General features: G+C 36.8%; 1 protein-coding gene across 4 annotated transcripts; it reads left to right on the forward strand.

The window, feature by feature from the left end:
* The first annotated feature begins 1969 nt into the window (after nucleotides 1–1969).
* Nucleotides 1970–18229, forward strand: SERBP1 (SERPINE1 mRNA binding protein 1). 4 transcript variants are annotated; one of them, XM_019957294.2, is made up of 8 exons: nucleotides 1970–2395; nucleotides 6096–6246; nucleotides 6784–6924; nucleotides 7037–7126; nucleotides 7707–7826; nucleotides 10334–10511; nucleotides 14037–14210; nucleotides 16023–18229. In XM_019957294.2, the coding sequence occupies exons 1-8, from the start codon at nucleotides 2083–2085 to the stop codon at nucleotides 16077–16079; spliced, it is 1224 nt and encodes a 407-aa protein (XP_019812853.1). In that variant the 5' UTR covers nucleotides 1970–2082; the 3' UTR covers nucleotides 16080–18229. The 4 variants fall into 4 exon arrangements, with proteins under 4 accessions (XP_019812853.1, XP_019812854.1, XP_019812855.1 ...); XM_019957295.2 differs by having other exon boundaries at nucleotides 7055–7126; XM_019957296.2 differs by having other exon boundaries at nucleotides 1971–2395; nucleotides 7752–7826.
* Nucleotides 18230–18836: the final 607 nt, after the last annotated feature.

Raw genomic sequence — 18836 nt, forward strand, 5'->3', positions numbered from 1 at the left:
GACATATTGAGTGCAGCACTTTCACAGCATCATCTTTCAGGATTTGAGATAGTTCAACTGGAATTTCATTACCTCCACTAGATTTGTTCATAGTGATGCTTTCTAAGGCCAACTTGACTTCACATTCCAGGATGTCTGGCTCTAGGTCAGTGATCACACCATCGTGATTATCTGGGTCATGAAGATCTTTTTTGTACAGATCTTCTGTGTATTCTTGCCACCTCTTCTTAATATCTTCTGCTTTTGTTAGGTCCATACCATTTCTGTCCTTTATCAAGCCCATCTTTGCATGAAATGTTCCCTTGGTATCTCTAATTTTCTTGAAGAGATCTCTAGTCTTTCCCATTCTGTTGTTTTCCTCTGTTTCTTTGCATTGATCGCTGAAGAAGGCTTTCTTATCTCTCCTTGCTATTCTTTGGAACTCTGCATTCAGATGCTTATATCTTTCCTTTTCTCCTTTGCTTTTCGCTTCTTTTCTTCAACAACATTTAAGTCTTGGACGAGATGGCTGGATGACATCACTAACTCGATGGACGTGAGTCTGAGTGAACTCCAGGAGTTGGTGATGGACAGGGAGGCCTGGCATGATGCGATTTCATGGGGTCGAAAAGAGTCCGACAGGACTGAGCAACTGAACTGAGCTGAACTGAGCTGAATTGAAATGTTGGAAATTAATTTATATTGATTCATTTCTATCAGAAGGCTGGGTCTGAATTAAAGAATTGATGTCAAGTGTCTCACAGTGGAATTAGAAGATTGGAGTTAACTCCTGGCACTTACACTTTTACAGATGTGAACTTGATTAAGTTATTTCAAATAGGAAATAGTTTCACCTGTGAAAAGGGAAAATTATTTACCTAACAAGTTGTTGTCCTCATTAAGGTTATTCATAGTACCTGGAACATAAAGATGCATTTTCTATAGTCTGGTTAATAGAAAAAGGTTTAAAAATTATGATAATACATTTACCCTCACCGTGTTACCAAATATGCTTGAATATGCATGACACCCTTTTAATGGACTTCTCAGCTAATCCCAGTGCGAATTAAAGACAATTCTCTGACATATTTCTCTCCCCTCACTGCACCTCTTAGCACATCACACATTAAGATGCTCTTCAGATAACATTTTAATGTTATTTGTTGAGTACCCTTTACTAACACCCAATCCTTGACTTGCCGGGCACTAATGTCAGTCTAGACTCTAGAAAGTGTTTCTACAAACAATGCCTTTTGGAGGCTTTCCCAGTGTCTGGCTAGTGCTACACTGCCAGGAGTTAACAATTAAAGCACCGGTCGCAAAACGGCACTTCTCATCCAAGAAAAGCGCGCAACACTCACTCTGCTAGTTCAACCTGTCTTTTGGATCAATTCTGCTGCTCGAGTTCAAGTCCCCGCGAGAGGAAGCGTATTCCGCCTCACATTAAACAGAAACACTTCGATTCATTATTAGGGCTGCAGGAGGGCAACTCCAGCAACTAGGGATTTGGAAGAAAGCGGGTTCCGCTTTCGCGAGGCCAGTGCGGCACCTCAGCAATCTGCCAGCCCTGGAAGTTTGTGAGTCTCCACTTGTAAGACTGATAGTCACCTTGACCCTCCCGGAGAGGTGGGGAAAGTTAGTCCTGGACCGGAGGCGGGGAGTAAAACCGAAGACTGAGAACTTTCGCAAGCAAAACACGCCGTCACGTTTTCCTGTTTTCAGCGCAGCAGGAGATGCCAAGAGTTTAAGGGTGGCGATAGCAGGTGGCAGGACTCCGCCCACCACCGCGCTTCTCCCTCAGCTTGCACGCCCCTCTCCCTCGGTGAGGTCCCGCCTCTGAGGCGCGCGCGAAGAGTTGTTAAGCCTTGTATTCTGGGAGTTGTAGTCCTGGTGCCGGGAGTCACCCCAGGAAAAGCAACTCTGGCCTACAGACCCCGTGGTACCGTGCGGCGCTGGCCGCTCCCGGATGTGTGCCTAGCGCCGGAAGAGAAGACAGCCCCCCTCTCTCAGCCCGGCCATCTTGTGGGAAGAGCTGAAGCAGGCGCTCTTGGCTCGGCGCGGCCCGCTGCAATCCGTGGAGGAACGCGCCGCCGAGCCACCATCATGCCTGGGCACTTACAGGAAGGCTTCGGCTGCGTGGTCACCAACCGATTCGACCAGTTATTTGACGACGAATCGGACCCCTTCGAGGTGTTGAAGGCAGCAGAGAACAAGAAAAAAGAAGCCGGCGGGGGCGGCGTTGGGGGCCCTGGGGCTAAGAGCGCAGCTCAGGCCGCAGCTCAGACCAACTCCAATGCGGCGGGCAAACAGCTGCGTAAAGAGTCCCAGAAAGACCGCAAGAATCCGCTGCCCCCCAGCGTCGGCGTGGTTGACAAGAAGGAGGAGACGCAGCCGCCTGTGGCGCTGAAGAAAGAAGGTAAAGCAGTGGTAGAAGGTGGGAGACACCCGGGATGGAGGGAAGGAGCGAGGAGACTTGGGGCTAACACTCGCTTCTGGGGCTCCGAGGGTTCGCGGGAGACTTGGCCACCGATATCCCCGCGTTTCCCTCAACGCGACAAAAGCCAGGTCCTGCGAAGGTGTTGGGAGCGTGTTAAGCCCAAGTTCAAACCACCACCTGCAAGGATACTGGAACCACCCCTTCCCGCCTCAGGTCTGAGCCGAGAAGCGTGGTCGGGATCCTGGGAGGCTGTTGCCTTCCCGCCGGATTCCTTGGCGGGCGAGCGCATGGACCGAGGCTCGGTGAAGGGAGCCACTCCTCGGAGCACTTGTAGTGAAGCGGATAGCGGGAGCTCCGCGGCTTCTTCCTGCTCAGAGCTCCCCCCTCAGTCTGCTGCTCTGAGGTGAGGTTGTCTTCTTTAGGCTCCTCTCTTGCCATCTTGTCCCAGGATGGCGCGGGGTACGCCCGAGAAAGAGAGTCGAGTTTTTTGCCTACGCACACACCTCCCCGCAGGCATGTTCGAACCGCTCGGATATTGTGGAATAAGCTGCCCTTTTAGGTGCACACGTGCTTTACTGTCCACCCCTCGCCCCCTCAACTATTACAAACTTAATAACTTGCTGGAGTGAGTCAAGCTGTTGGGAGAGGAATTTAGCCACTCGGGATTGACCAGAAGCGGGAATTCTGAATGAAAACGTGTTGGCAGGAAATCCTGAAACTAGTTCTCGAGTCAAGATCTTTTTTATCTACCCCGTCGAACCCCCGCGCCCCCCCCACCCCCCCGCACATAGTGTTTCGTGTGGTGTGCCCCTGGCCTGAGCCTCGTGGCTGTCACAGCGGTAGCCACCGCAGAGTCCTTTTGAGTCTATGGCTTTTTCTCCCCATGTGCGTGAAGCATGGCCGGGATTTCATTGGCGGGTGGTAGCTGCTTCCAGGTCATTGTAAACTTCGCGGGATTGCCTTGAACTTGGTGTTTGCACTCTCCCCTCATTGCTGGTTTCTCTTTGGTGGTGGGTGAAAAAGCATAGCAGTGAGGAGTAAGGAAAAATCTTAAAGATCCGAAGTAAGTAGGTGTAGGACCTAAGCTCTGAATCATAGAGATTACCTCTGTGTGTTGAAAGTTGAAATTTTGCCACGTGCTTCAGAAAGGAGTTCTTAGCTTTAGTTGAATTTGATAGCGTTCAACTAATTTAAAAATGAAAACAATTGTGTTAGGTTTTGGTTTAGAATTTTTAAGAAATATAGAGAGAACGTTTTGAGGCTTGGGATGAAGAACCTAGGTGGTAAATAAAACAATTATATTAAAATTACAGGTTGGAAAGGGAAGCACACTTTGGAGTATTAGAAAGCATGCATCTTTGAGGCTACTCAGCTAGTCTTTATAGCAGGCTCTATAGGCTGTAGTACAATGTAGTAAATCGTTTAATTTCTATGTTAAGAAACACTGACTTGTGTAGTCATTTAAACTGTGCTCATGTTTACCTCCTTTATCACACTAATTCAAAGGAGGTACATGCAAAAATGGAATCTGAAGTGTGTTCACTCTTTTTGCATGTTCAAAACATGAGGTGTGCTTTAAACCTCTCAGTTTGATCGTAAAGTCCATTTATGAAATAAACTTTTACCTGGAACCTAGTATTTTAAATTATAAAGTTATTTTGTAAATTTATGAGCAGGATTGCGTTTACCGTTCAGTAGTCTTTCCTTGGGAAAATTTCCATTATTAGCTATCAACATTTTCCTTACGTCAGCATTTCAGAGCACACTTATCCTTAAATTGCATAAAACAGGTTATAAAAATGTTGAATGAAAAAATTTCATTTTGAGAGCCTACTATGTAGCAGTCATTTCTGGTCATTGGGAAACTATAGACCTGTAAACAAAGTCCTGGACTCTTGTAGTAGGAAGGATTGTTAACCTGATCATGTATTCTGTGCCTTTGAATAGAGGTCCTGGCACAATCCTAGATATGCTTTAGGTAGGTATTTACTGTTTGTATTCTATTAATTTTGTAGTTTGTCTTTTGCCCACTTGAGGAACTTGAGAATTGACTAACATCACTAAGGTCTATTCTCATTTGTTTTTTAATGTTGAAAGCCTGGAATATAGAGAAAAATCTAGAGACACATTTTTAAATGTCAATTGCTGCATGGATTTATTTGTGTTTTAGATTCTGTAAGCCTGATAACTGAATATTGGAGTGGGGAAGTAAGCCATTGTTCATTTGGGTGTGTGAGGCTTGGATATTATAAGAACTGGTTCCGTAGCTCCACCCCATACACTACCTCTGAAGAAAATTTTTTAAATGCCTTGGTGTAAGATCTAACATTTGTGGCCTGTCCTGAGAGTTTATGTGGAACGGACCTTAAAATTTCATTTAAGAGTTTGACATTTACCATTTGACTGCAAGCAGCTGAACAGTTGGGTGCATCTTGGTGGCGGTACACTTTCTTAGAAAGAACCAGAGTGAACCAACTTAATATCTTGTTGTGAAATCAGTTCCTCAGGTGACTGTCAGAAATTGTGGTTTGGGAATTAAAGCATACCTAAAATTTTACAGTCATAAGTTTAACCATCAGTCTACTTATTATCCTTAAGGCCACCATGGGGCCTTTTGGCCTTTGACACAAACAGAAAAAAGGTAAGGGAGAGGGAAATCAGTAAATGCTTCAGCCATCATTTAGTGTCACAAGTTTCTGTTTCTTACATCTTGCTTAATTTGTGTATGTGGTTTTTAAAGATTTTTTGAAAACATAATTGTAAGGGCAAACTAAAATTTCTCCATAATAATAACTTCTGGTTGCATAACAGTGTGTTTTAAAATTAGGTGTGGTATGTATGTATATGTTTACATATATAGAAATATATGTATAAACTGCAATAGGAAGAGGGTTAAGTAGCTATTTCCAACTATGGAGATGTAATCTTTTTAAAATTTTTTTTATTGAAGTATAGTTCATTTACAAAATGTGTTACTTTCTGCTGTACACTGAAGTGATTCAGTTATATATGTATGTGTATATAAGCTTTTTTAATATAGTCCCTTATGGTTTGTCAGAGGATATTGAATATAGTTTCCCATATTATACAGTAGGACCTTATTCATTGGATATAATCTTAAATGGCATTTGCTTTCCCTTCAGTTTTGTAATTTCATAAAATCATCAGTCTTTTTACTCTTTTTTTTTCTCTTCAGATGATGTAAAATAAAATAATGCCTTCACTGTTGGTGTGTGTGTTTTTTTTTAAGGGTCCTTATCTGGTGATTGTGTTGGTTTGTTTGACTATTATTTGTAAATGGCTACTCTTATTAATCGTTTTTACTATATCATTTGCTTAAGATTTCTTTGAATTTAGAATTTCAAATTAAGAAGCGGGCATCTTGAAAAGTCAGAAATAACTAAATGACCTCCAGGTCAATTACAGAGAATGCTTTGTGGGGAAATGGTTTGGCAAACTAAATGGAATTTTGAAACAAGTTTATTTAAATAGAAATTTTTCTGAAGTACTTCGTTAAACTTCAGAGGTGCCCAGTGTTAGCCTTTTTCAACAGAAAGTGCTAGTGGTGGACTTAAAGAGTAGTATTTTTTTTTTTTCCTAACAGTCTAGGCCTAAATATTTTGTGTTGCAAAAATGATTTGCTTATATGGGTTTTTTTTTTTTTTTTTAATTGTTTTAGGAATAAGACGTGTTGGAAGAAGACCTGATCAACAACTTCAGGGTGAAGGGAAGATAATTGATAGGAGACCAGAAAGGCGACCACCTCGTGAAAGAAGATTCGAAAAGCCACTTGAAGAAAAGGGTGAAGGAGGAGAATTTTCCGTTGATAGGCAAGATTGTTTCTTAATCTCTTCATATATTGTCAGTTTATAGACATCCATCTTAACGCATATGAATTAAGCATAATTGCCAGGAAGCAGTGTGGCTGGTTAATTTTATTAGTTTTTTCAGCAGACCATGTGAGTATGTGTGTTATTAATGACATTTTGGTAACAGTTTTTGGTATTCAGACTTAGATTTCTTGTAGTGAAACACTTCAGTTATGCAGGTTAGATGTGTTTATTTTAATTTTTAAGTATATGAGTGAATAGCAGTTTTATTAGATTATAATGTGAAATGAGTAACAGTGGAAGAGTATACACATTAGTAGTAAAAGCGAATGTCAAAATAATTTTCTTTCTTTGGGGAATTCCCTAGTTCTGATTCCCTTTAACTGTTTAGAAAGAGACTATTTTGAATTTTCTAAACATATTTAACAGTTGCCATGTGAGCCAGTAAATATGTTCCTGTATTTTTGAGTCTTTGACTTTCTCTCATTCTTTTTTTCAGAAACCTTACAAGTATGTAATATTTTTCATTTGTTGTAGACCGATTATTGACCGGCCTATCCGAGGCCGTGGTGGTCTTGGAAGAGGTCGAGGAGGTCGTGGACGTGGAATGGGCCGGGGAGATGGCTTTGATTCTCGTGGCAAACGTGAATTTGATAGGCATAGTGGAAGTGATAGATCGTAAGTCTTATATTGGTTTTTATTATACTTTAATATTTGAATCTACTTCTTTAATAAAACAAAATTTCAATTTCTAGAACTAAAGAGTATTATGTTAACTCAGTTTTGTTAGTTCTTTTTCACATTACAGTGGCCTGAAGCATGAGGACAAACGTGGAGGGAGTGGATCTCACAACTGGGGAACTGTCAAAGATGAATTAACGTTGGTATTCCATTTTTTTAATAAATAATTTTAATAAAATTGTATAGTTTACTTTTGAGATTTGCCCTTAATTCTGTTAAATATTTACTTGTCCTTGGGACAAAAATGGATGCTGTCATCTCAGCTACTTCCTTACAAGATGATGGGTGATTTTTTGGATATGTTAGGGTTATAATGTGTCAAATGACCAATTTTCCTCTGTTTCAAACGTATGTGATACTTTTCATATAGGTATATCACTTTTTTTGAAATCTTATATTGAAGTTATTTGAATGTTCTGCTATTGTATGTTTCTTATTTTATAATTCTTATTCTAGCTATTGACCTTTTAGTGATTATAAAAACTTGAAAAGCTGGTGGGGCTTTATTTCAGAACTGCTGCCTTTCTACTTTTTGAGTAGTGTGCTTGAGCTATAACTTGGATCAGTATATATTTTTAAATTATTTTCTCATGGTGTTCTACAGGGGAGTAAATTCAGTAGGAAAAAACCGGGAATGTGAGAATTTTAAAATACTTCTGTATACTCTTTTAACTACATGTAAATGGACCTAGATGCCTTTTTTTTCTTTCTTTCCTTAGAGAGTCCCCCAAATACATTCAGAAACAAATATCTTATAATTGCAGTGACTTGGAACAATCAAATGTGACTGAGGAAACACCTGAAGGTGAAGAACATCCAGTTGCGGACACTGAAAATAAGTAAGTGATTTTGTGTGTGGTGGTAATGCTTGAGCATTGCAATGTGTGGGGTTTACCAAAAAAACAATCTATAGACTTAATGTTGTTAAATATTTGCTTTTTAATAGGAAAGACTTTATTGTACTCCATTCCTTCAAATAGTAGAGTAGTACTTTACACATGTATATGTTGGGCTGTTTGAATTTACCATTGACATTTTAAAAAGATAAGGAAGATACGTATTTTAGTAAATCCTGTTAGCCCTGAGCACAAAAATTATCTGTTTTAACCTGAGAATTATTTGCAACTCATAGTTCAAAGTACTTTGGACTCTATAGCTGTACACATTTTATACTGAGACAGTTTAAAATGAGAAAATGTGACCATTAAAATTAGTTCCTCCATCTCTTTGAACGTTTTTCCTGTTGACATAGAATGTGGAATACAGCATTATTGGCTTTTTTTAAAATCTGTGAGGAGAGCAAGGCCCAGAATACGTTATCATTTAACTAGCTTTTCTTATTTTCTGAGTTTTTAGGTACAAGACAGTTTTGAAATTGTTCAAGGATTGGAGAGTTTTAAAGACTCAAGTTATGCTGGTAGAAATAGTTTTATGCCTTCCTCTGTCTTCCATCAATACAAGCAGAAGTTATATGTCAGTCATTTCTTTCAGCATGTAGTTTAAAGTCTTGAATTGCAGATTATTTAGGTCAGTAATTCTTAATAAAGGCATAATCAAGTCATTTAGGGAGGGGATACTTTTCTAAACTCTTTTTCTCCAGAATTTTTCTTAGAGTGAAGCACTATTAATGATTAGAAAGTCATATTTAGTGGATTTCCTTAAATAAGGAATAATAATTGATTTATTATTAGAGAAAATTACTATTGTTTTTAGTTATTACTAAAAATATAAATATTATTTTTAGTTACACTATTAGTTATTTTAGTTATTATTATTACTGTTAAGTAAAAATACATGGTGTTGAGTGATGTGTTGAACTTTATTTTGTATGAAACTATGAATATTTTGTGGTAAACAATGGAATAGGTAAGTTAAATGAACCTTATACAACACTTAATTACTTTACAAAGCTCAACACAAATATTGTGCCCTTAATGAAGAGCCTTCATTTATTTAAATGAATAAATATTTAATTTGTTTAAATATTTAAACATATTTAAATCACCTTAAGAGTAATCTGCCAAGATTATAACTACTGATACTTACAGTTATGTAAGAGATATATTGGTATTGATAGGGTATTGGAAGCAAATTTTAGCTCAGTTCCCAGGACTGAAATTGGGGTTCTAGGTACTGAGCCTAAAGACCATGATGATGACATTAGCTTACATATGCAAGAGTGTAAATTTAAGAAACACAGTTTTGGCTGAATTTGATTGGTTCCTTTAAGTATAGTTCTTGAGTTTCTGTTTTGTTTCATTTGATTCTTAGAACCCTTGAAGGTAGATGTCATGGTTTCATGATGTGATAAATGTATGCTGAGTTCTGTTCTTGGCTAGGTTACAACTAATGAGTAACTGGGACCTTTTTTCTATCTTTAGTTTTCTGATGTGCAAACTGACAGGGTTGGACTTGATACTTAAAATTGCATCAATTCAGTATAAACTCGGTCTGGGGAGTTTAAGATGAGATTTGTCAAACAGTAAAGAATAGCATGTATGGAAGTTATTTGAGCTCTGAGGCTAACTGAATCACCTACTATCTTTGGAAAGAAGCGGTGCTCCCAAAATAGCAAACTTGTTTGGTGACAATTGAAAATTGAGATTAAATAGTGAATTCCTAGGTGCATGCTTTGTTTGTGTAAAAAGGAAACAGGATACTATGTAATAGTTATAGTCTGGGAATTATATTAGAAATAACACAATTTGGTATTAAGTATTGAAAACCGGTATTCTATAGAAAGTTCCATTACTAATGAAACTTTAGTTTGCTATTCATGTACACACTGGTTTGACAGTTGGAGTATATATAAAGATTGGATTTGTAGAAATTAGAGATTTGCTTTAAATATTATAAAAATGGATGAGGGAACAGTTCTCTTATATTCTTATATAAAACTTGGTTGTCATGGGCAGCCTAGATGATTACCTTCATGTGTGTTATGAATTATGTATTATGGAAATTAAAAATGTGTTTTAGCAGAAGCTAAATCAGATTTCAATCACATACTGTAAGTTTTTAAAACAGTAGTGTGGTTTTAAAAAATGTGTTCTAGGTTTAATAAAGCCAGTTCAAGATTGTGTTACTGATAGATGGTCATTTAAGAGTTTATAAAGATGAATTGTATGTTCTTTCGCTATCCACATTTTCACTGATTGAACAAACAGTGAATTCCTGGTCTCTACCAAGTCACATGTTAGCCATTGGGTTACAAAGAAAACTGATTTTCCTGTCCTTGGATAATCTAGATGATTATCAACCAGCTAAGGTTGGTACTTCCTCACTTACAAGTTCTGTGATTTTATGAGCTCACTACCAGGTGTAATACTGAAACATCTTCACACAGGGAGAATGAAGTTGAAGAAGTAAAGGAAGAGGGTCCAAAAGAAATGACTTTGGATGAGTGGAAGGCTATTCAAAATAAGGACCGGGCAAAAGTAGAATTTAATATCCGAAAACCAAATGAAGGTGCTGATGGGCAGTGGAAGAAGGGATTTGTTCTTCATAAGTCAAAAAGTGAAGAGGTAAAGTGAAGTTTTGTGGTGTTTGAAAATGTTCAGATTTGTCTTGAATTACATATACAATTTTTGTTTTAAAATTTCACATGGGTAATCTGTTTATAAAGTAAAGTTTTACATGGGATTATTTGAGACATATGTTGCCCCCAAAGGAAAATAAACTGCATTATGATATAGTCTTAAGAAATTATTCTTTTAAAGTTGTAATCTTTTTTAAAATCTTACTTAACTGGGAGTCATTAAGACTTGTATTAGGTTGAAAGGTTGGCATTTTTTATGTGGTATAACTTTAAACTGTCTGCCTATGCCCTGTATAAATAATATCCAGGAATCTTTCATTAATCTTTACTGAAGAGTAATAGCTTGTGAAGACCAGAGAATTTATGAGTTTCCTTTCCTTAGGAAATAAGGAAACTAATGAAAATACTTGAGAAAGACGAGTGACTTTTGATTTGGTAGCTTTTATTTAAGTCTTGGGGCACACATTCTTAGGGGACTATCCCACTGCTATATCTTTTTAGGGTTTATGTAAGTATGAGCTTTTAGTCACAGTTAAACTGAAATGTTATGAAGGCAACCTGTAATTTTAAAAAATACAGTAAAATCTTTTTACATTTTAATTTTCTAAGCAAAAAAATAATTGTGAAACAAGCTTGGAAATATTCTGCACTAAAAAGTTTAGAGTTGATTTTTTAAACATGGGCATCATGAAAGTAGGATAAATGAGACAGTCTTGTGTCATTTCCTGTTGGTAAAGAAAAAATATTTTGCTTCATTAGAGTGCTTTGGGTTTTTTTGTAGTTCTTGTTGTAAAGTTGTTTTGTGTGTCTGTAAAATTCAAAAAGAATCTTGGATTTAAAGAACCATAGAAGTTCACTTTAGAGAGTTTATTCATTTGAACTAATTATTAAACTGCTTGCTGCTGCTGCTGCTAAGTCGCTTCAGTCATGTCGGACTCCGTGCGACCCCATAGACGGCAGCCCACCAGGCCCCGCCGTCCCTGGGATTCTCCAGGCAAGAACACTGGAGTGGGCTGCCATTTCCTCCTCCAATGCATGAAAGTGAAGTCGCTGAGTCGTGTCCGACTCTTAGCGACCCCATGGACTGCAGCCTACCAGGCTCCTCCGTCCATGGGATTTTCCAGGCAAGAGTACTGGAGTGGAGTGCCATTGCCTTCTCCATTAAACTGCTTAGGATAATGTAAAAAAAAGTACTTTGGCACCTTTGAGACAATTATTCATAAGTTTTTGGGGTCCCAACAGAATTTTTCTTCAGAACAGGACACAGACATGAAATACTTTGGTATAATTTTAGATTATTTATTACCATTAATACCCTGCAACCTCTTCATGCATTTTATAGACATCTGGTTAAGTATCCCAGCTTTAAGTATTTTATATTGAGCTTTTCAGAAATAATTATTACACAAGGTTATACATAGAATTTTCTGAAAATTATAAAATGTGAAATTGGTTATGAATAACCTTCAAAATAGGATATTTTCTTTATCAACCACTTACAAATGCTTGGACCCTCATAGTTAGGCTACTTTTGTGATGTTGTACTTGGAATCTGGCCTTATTGGCATATATGGCCTTAACACTTGAATACAGATTGTCTCTGATATAGAACTTGATTTTCACTTTCAATACTACATTTTATAAATTACATGAGATATTTAACACATTATAATAAAGGCTTTGTGGATTTGTTTTAGATGATTTTGCTCTGCCGTTGGGTAATGTAGATGTCCTAAGCACATTGAAGGTAGGCTAGGCCAAGCTATGATGTGTTTGGTAGGTTAGGTATATTAAATGTATTTTGGACTTAAAGATAATCTGGGGTTTATCAGGATGCAACCTCATTGTAACTTTATAACAGGTCTTTAAGTTTGTTGTATACAGTGCTTTGAGTACTCTTTTTTTCTTTTATTGTACTTATCTTCATCTTCACAATAAAAATGAAGTAGTTAGGGAAAGGAAAGCACTTTTTTGAGAAATGGAGAACTGAATTATTGACAGCTGAGACCAAGCTCTATTTCCTTAATTATTGCACAGTGCTATAGAAAAAAAAAAAACAAACCCTGTAAATTGATCCTGGTAGTTTACTTGAAGATTGGGGATGTAACCTGAATATCCAGGCTTCCTCTTAATTACTATAGTAATACCTTCAGGATTGTTTTCAGTAATATATCACCTTAAGCTTTTTTGCTTCTTGCTCTAGAAATTTATAAATGGTTTTAACTAATAAATTGATATTGTTGTTTAATATTTTTTAAATGTTAAAATTAATATTTTTTTAAACTTAAAAAACTGGAAAATATTTTTAAAAACCTTTCTTTTTAAAGAAAGAGACAAAAGGGATGTAATTTAGTTTGGGTATTAGATGATTAAAGGAATGCAAATCTGTTAACAAATAAAGAATTTGTACTTGAAAGGTAATTATTAACAGTTGTAATATTACAAGATATTTAGAATGAAATACCCTTCAGAAAAAAGGATTATACATGTATTTAGAAAAATTAAAACATACTTTAGTATAGGAAGTTTCCAACTAGAAGATTAAAACCCATTCTCCCAAATGTACAAAAGAAAATCAGGCATTAAGCAGTGTGAGATTGCTTGGCATTTTTGCAGAGTTTGTCATGTGGCTTGGGCATCTGAATTTCACAAACATGATGACTTCATTTTAATGCAGGTTCCTTTGGTAAATTTAAGGCATGGTTTTATTTGTGCACAGTTTTTGAAGGTTGTTTATTTAACTTGTTTCACTTGAATCTGTAGTTCTCCAGTTTATATGGCAGAACATGTTTAAATATAAACAAAAGCATTTTGAGAAGTCTGTACACAGTTTCTTTCCCAAGTCATAGCTCGTATAGAGCAAAAGTTCTGTTTAAAACTTAATGAAGAGATTCAGTAATGTCTCTAACAGAAATATATACCATCTATCTAAAAGTCTTCATCAGAGGGTTCAGATTGGAATCCTAATCTGAAGGGCATATTTTAAATGTACTTGTTCATCCCTGATGGCTCAGAGGGTAAACAATCTGCCTGAAGTGCAGGAGACCAAGCTTCTATCCCTGGATCGGGAAGATCCCCTGAAGAAGGAAATGGCTACCCATTCAAGTATTTTTGCCTGGAGAAGCCCATGGACGGAGGAGCTTGGTAGGCTACAGTCCATAGGGTTGCAGAAAGTCAGACACGACTGAGCAGCTAACACTATTCATACTTCACTGCTAAAGATTATAATTCAGTAGGTTTGAGGTGGGGCCCAGCCACTTGAGTAGTTGTGATAATACCTCTAATCAAGACTTGCTAGTGTCACCTATAATTAAAGTTAAGGGAATATGAAGTGGAGAAAAGTGAAAGGAATTCTTCCTGCTAGATGACTGTAAGTCATCCCAAAGCTTACTTTTTACCTGTTGTTACATTTTTTCACACAAAGGACAGGTTGTAGAAAGCTCATTTAGAAATATACAACATTGCTTTCCTATTAATCAAATCACCCAGTGGCCTTCATTTGAAATTTTAGGCTCATGCTGAAGACTCAGTTATGGATCATCATTTCCGGAAGCCAGCAAATGATATAACATCTCAGCTGGAGATCAATTTTGGAGACCTTGGCCGCCCAGGACGTGGTGGCAGGGGAGGACGAGGTGGCCGTGGGCGTGGTGGACGTCCAAACCGTGGCATCAGGACTGACAAGGTAATTTTAAGACATAGTCTACCGTTGTAAGTAACTTGAGGGACCTCTTTGGATGGATGACTGACCTAACTCCTTTTGGGGACATAAGTAGAAGAAAAAGGTTGGCACGCCTTTAAGAAATTACATTTTAGGTTATATTTTTGTTTAAAGCACTTAAATGGCTGTGCTGCCAGTGGTTAAGTTTATCACCCTTTATTGAACAATTTAGTGCTTGTCATGGTACTGTGCTTTTAAAAAAAATTGCCATTTTATAGAAGATGAAATTCAGGTGCAAGGAACCAAGGTAATTTTTTGGTCTTTGTCTACCTGAAGTGCCAAATATCAATAATTGTCTTGACAAATCTTCACTGCTTTTTAGAGCTCAGCTTAATAAAACCTTTGTGTCCAGTATCTAATTGTGTTACATTGATTGGTTGTTGATTCCTATTCTTTTCAGGAGAGCTGGTCTCCTATTAGAGTTGGGTTTCATTTTGGTCGTATTTTTTGTGATTTCCATTGCCTTGCACTGTGTGTGACACAAAACAAAATTTTTCTGAAACATTTTGCTAGAAGCCCTAGTAATTGGTAGTTTTGAATTCTGATCTGCTTGATCCCAAAGTTCATGGTTTATTGATGAGATATTATTAAAGTATTAGTGATAATTTGAGTTAATTCATTGTGTCTTACAGTCTATTTCAGAACCAACCATAATGTCCTGAATTCTCAGCATCTGATAAATGGCACCCCATCTGCTTGATTGAGTCTGACAATGTTTAATTACAGTAGTAACTTAATATTCTAGATTTTATGGTCACCTATAACAGTTCAGTGGTATTTTGTTTGTTTTTTCCCTCTGTAACACAATGACAACCCACTCCAGTCCTCCTGCCTGGAAAATCCCATGGGCGGAGGAGCCTGGTAGGCTGCAGTCCGTGGGGTCGGGAAGAGTCGAACATGACTGAGCGACTTCCCTTTCCCTTTTCACTTTCATGCATTGGAGAAGGCCATGGCAACCCACTCCAGTGTTCTTGCCTGGAGAATCCCAGGGACGGGGGAGCTTGGTGGGCTGCCGTCTCTGGGGTCGCACAGAGTCGGACACGACTGAAGTGACTTAGCAGCATTGTGTATATGGATCTTTTCAATACTTTTTTGTTTTATAATTTGTATTTTGACTATAAATAGCCATTGAGTTCCTTCCTATTAGCTATGAATGTGCTGCTTAAATAATTGGTTTCTTAGCCTGCTTTCATTGCCATTCTTAATAGCAAGTGGGAAAAATAAAAGAATAGTGAACAGCAGTGAATCCACATACGTACCTTGTGTGAATCTACTAGTGTGATTTGTTAGAAAAACAAATAACCCATGGTGTTACTAGGAGTTTTTTCAGATCTTGGTAGAAAATTCAGGACAGGGCTCATTGCAAATATTTGTAGTCCTTTTTTGTTTTTTTAATTTTACTGGAGTTTACAATGTTGTATTAGTTTCTGCAGAGTTGGATCAGTTATATATACACACATATATTCACTTGTTTTTAGATTCTTTTTATATATAGGTTGTTACAATACAGTCAGTCCTTATTAGTTACCTATTTATTTAGTTACATATAGTGTGTATATGTCGATCTCAGTCTCCCAATTTATTCCCCTCAAGTCCTATTCTGATCCATAATTTTACCTTTTGAAAGTAAAAGCTTTGGTGTATTTTACTTATTGTAATAAAACTGTGTGTGTGTGTGTGTTTGTTTTTTTTTTTTTTAAGAATCTGTCTAAATGTAGCCACTGGAAATATTATATAAGACTTGAGAATCATTAATTTTGCTTGTTTCTTTTTCAGTCAAGTGCTTCTGCTCCTGATGTGGATGACCCAGAGGCATTCCCAGCTCTGGCTTAACTGGATGCCATAAGACCGCCCTGGTTCCTTTGTGGACCCTCCTCTTTGAGGCTTGCATGCTTAAGGATCCCAAACGACTAAGAAATTTAAAAAAACAAAAAAAACAAAAAAAAAGACTGTCATTCATACCATTCACACCTAAAGACTGAATTTTATCTGTTTTGAAAATGAACTACTCCTGCTACACAGAAGTAACAATATGGTAGTCAGTTTTGTATTTAGAAATGTATTGGTAGCAGGGATGTTTTCATAATTTTCAGAGATTATGCATTCTTCATGAATACTTTTGTATTGCTGCTTGCAAATATGCATTTCCAAACTTGAAATATAGGTGTGAACAGTGTGTACCAGTTTAAAGCTTTCCCTTCATTTGTGTTTTTTAATTAAGGATTTAGATGTTCCCCCTATTACAAACTGGTTTTAAATATTGGACATAATATCAGTTTTAATACCTGCTTTGCATTTTCACACATGGTCAACTGGGACATGTAAACTTTGTCAAATTTTATGCTGTGTGGAATACTAACTACTTTATGTATTTTAACTTAGTTTTAATATTTTCATTTCTGGGGATAAGGTCTTTCTCACTTCTCATGATAGCTGTTATATATGCTAAATCTTTATATACAGAAATACCAGTACTTGAACAAATTCAAAGCACATTGGTTTATTAACCCTTGCTCCTGCATGGTTCATTAGGTTCAAATTATAATTGATTCAATTTCAATTATATTTACTTTTAAAATGTCACTTGGCCATTTTAAAAATCAGTCTAGACACCTTACTGGTAAAAGTTGTTGAAGCTACTTATTGTTGATAGACACATATTGTCAAGTGAAGTAGTTTTATGGGTGTTGGATTTTTCCTCCTCCAATAGGGTGGATGGAACAAGTTAATTTGGCTAATGTGTTAACATTTAAACTGCTCTGTAAAGTAAGTGGCCGCTCAGTATGATATGTATGTGTGAAAGGTCCCAAAATCAAAATTGTACATCCATAATCAACCCTTTAACTCTCCCTTGTTCTAAAGAAACCAAAGGGCACTGGTTACTGTGGTAAGGTTGGAGGTTGTTAATTTCTGGGATTTGGAAAGTGGACAGCTTTACTTTATAAGGTTGGAACAGCAGCACCATCCATGAAATGAAAACCAAAAATTTTACTGTTTGCAAATTTCCTATATTGCTATTAATTTTTGTCTTAAGTTGATAGATTCTGTAGAAGGTAACAACTATCTTTTTACCTCTTCCTCTGTTACAAAATTAGGTTAACAATGGATTCTTTAATCAAGAGCATCACCACTTACTAAAACATACATGGAGAGAATAATAAACAGCCTTTCTAGGATTTTTTTTTTAAGTCTTCTGCAACATTGATTAACAGGAAAGGGGCTTTATTTACAGATTTAAAGATCTTTTTGTCACTATTAGTAATTTTCTATGTGGTAATGTCCAATTTTAAAAATACTTTATATAAGACATTAAGTCATAAAATGTCTGTTTATCTCATTAGTTTTCCCCTGTACTTCTAAAGGAGAAACCATACAGTACAAGAGTTACGCATTGGGATTGGATTAATTGATACAGTGACCTACTAGTTTGACATTTTAGGAAGGAGGTAATTGGTTTTTTTAAATGGTGGATAAGCTTGTGCTGGTGTTTTGGATCTTATGATGCTGAGCATGTTCTGCACTGGTGCTAATGTTAAACATAATTTTATATTTACAAACATATCTGCTACCCAGAGGCAAGTATTAATTTAGTCCATATGGACTATTGACCCCTCTTGAGATTGCAACATACACATTCCTAAACATACCCATAAGTAGTGTGTTTAAAGTATCTTAACTCATTTTTGGATACGAACATGTAATAAACCTGATTTCTAGCAACATATAGAAAACACCTATTAAAAAAATAAGTTCTACTCATTGTCAGCCATTGCTGGCATTCTGTCACTAGAGAATACACAGCAATATCTGGTATGTTGCAAGCTTTCAAGATAGCCTGGATTTTAAAAGTCAGTCCATTAGTTGTATCTGATGGATGTAAATTTGCCTCCTAGTTCACTTTGTGTCACGAGCTAAAACTGTGAACCTAACTTTCTCTTATTGGTGGGTAATAACTGAAAATAAAGATTTTATTTTCATGCTCACTTCTTAAAAGTCATAAAAGCAATCAAATAGGAGCCCATTTATCGTCACGTGTCTTCTGACCTATGTGTGTATTCCCAAAGGTAATGTTCATATTTCATTTTTTCCACAAACAGACTTGTTTATATGGAGTGTTTGTTAACCTAGTCTGTCAAATAGCAATTGGGAGAGTACCTATTTTAATTACAAAGTTTAATTCTTGCAAAATGAATTTCAAGGACCGACATGACAATTGACTTGTAGGAAAATTGACAATTTTCTTGTAGGAAACTCCATGTTTGAGTGAATGTCAGGGATTTGTCTTTTATGTTGAGGGTTTGTCTTTTCACAAATAAGGTAATAATGGCTGATAGAATGTTCTAATGCACTTGTGTCTTGATGCTTTTAAAGTGAAATAGTGGTACAGTTTATATTTTTTATTAAGATTTTCAGTTTACATTGAGATGATGGAGATAAGGTCTCATAGTTAAATATTTTGAGGCCTTTGTGCAGTTATGAAAGATTTTTAAATGTGTCACCAGGCACATTATATATCTAAGTTACTTTACTCAGTTTCATTTAAAAAGGAGGCAGAATATATCTCGAGTTGTAAATAAGTAATGTGTTTGG

The sequence above is a fragment of the Bos indicus genome, chromosome 3, assembly GCF_029378745.1.
Source record: "Bos indicus isolate NIAB-ARS_2022 breed Sahiwal x Tharparkar chromosome 3, NIAB-ARS_B.indTharparkar_mat_pri_1.0, whole genome shotgun sequence".
Lineage (NCBI taxonomy): Eukaryota > Metazoa > Chordata > Mammalia > Artiodactyla > Bovidae > Bos > Bos indicus.

Excerpts from the sequence above, each read along its gene's own strand:
- SERBP1 (XM_019957294.2), top strand. The coding sequence starts at position 2,083 with ATGCCTGGGCACTTACAGGAAGGCTTCGGCTGCGTGGTCACCAACCGA. Across the intron at positions 6,247-6,783 it reads GGAGAATTTTCCGTTGATAG|ACCGATTATTGACCGGCCTA; the intron begins GCAAGATTGTTT and ends CATTTGTTGTAG. Across the intron at positions 10,512-14,036 it reads ATAAGTCAAAAAGTGAAGAG|GCTCATGCTGAAGACTCAGT; the intron begins GTAAAGTGAAGT and ends TTGAAATTTTAG.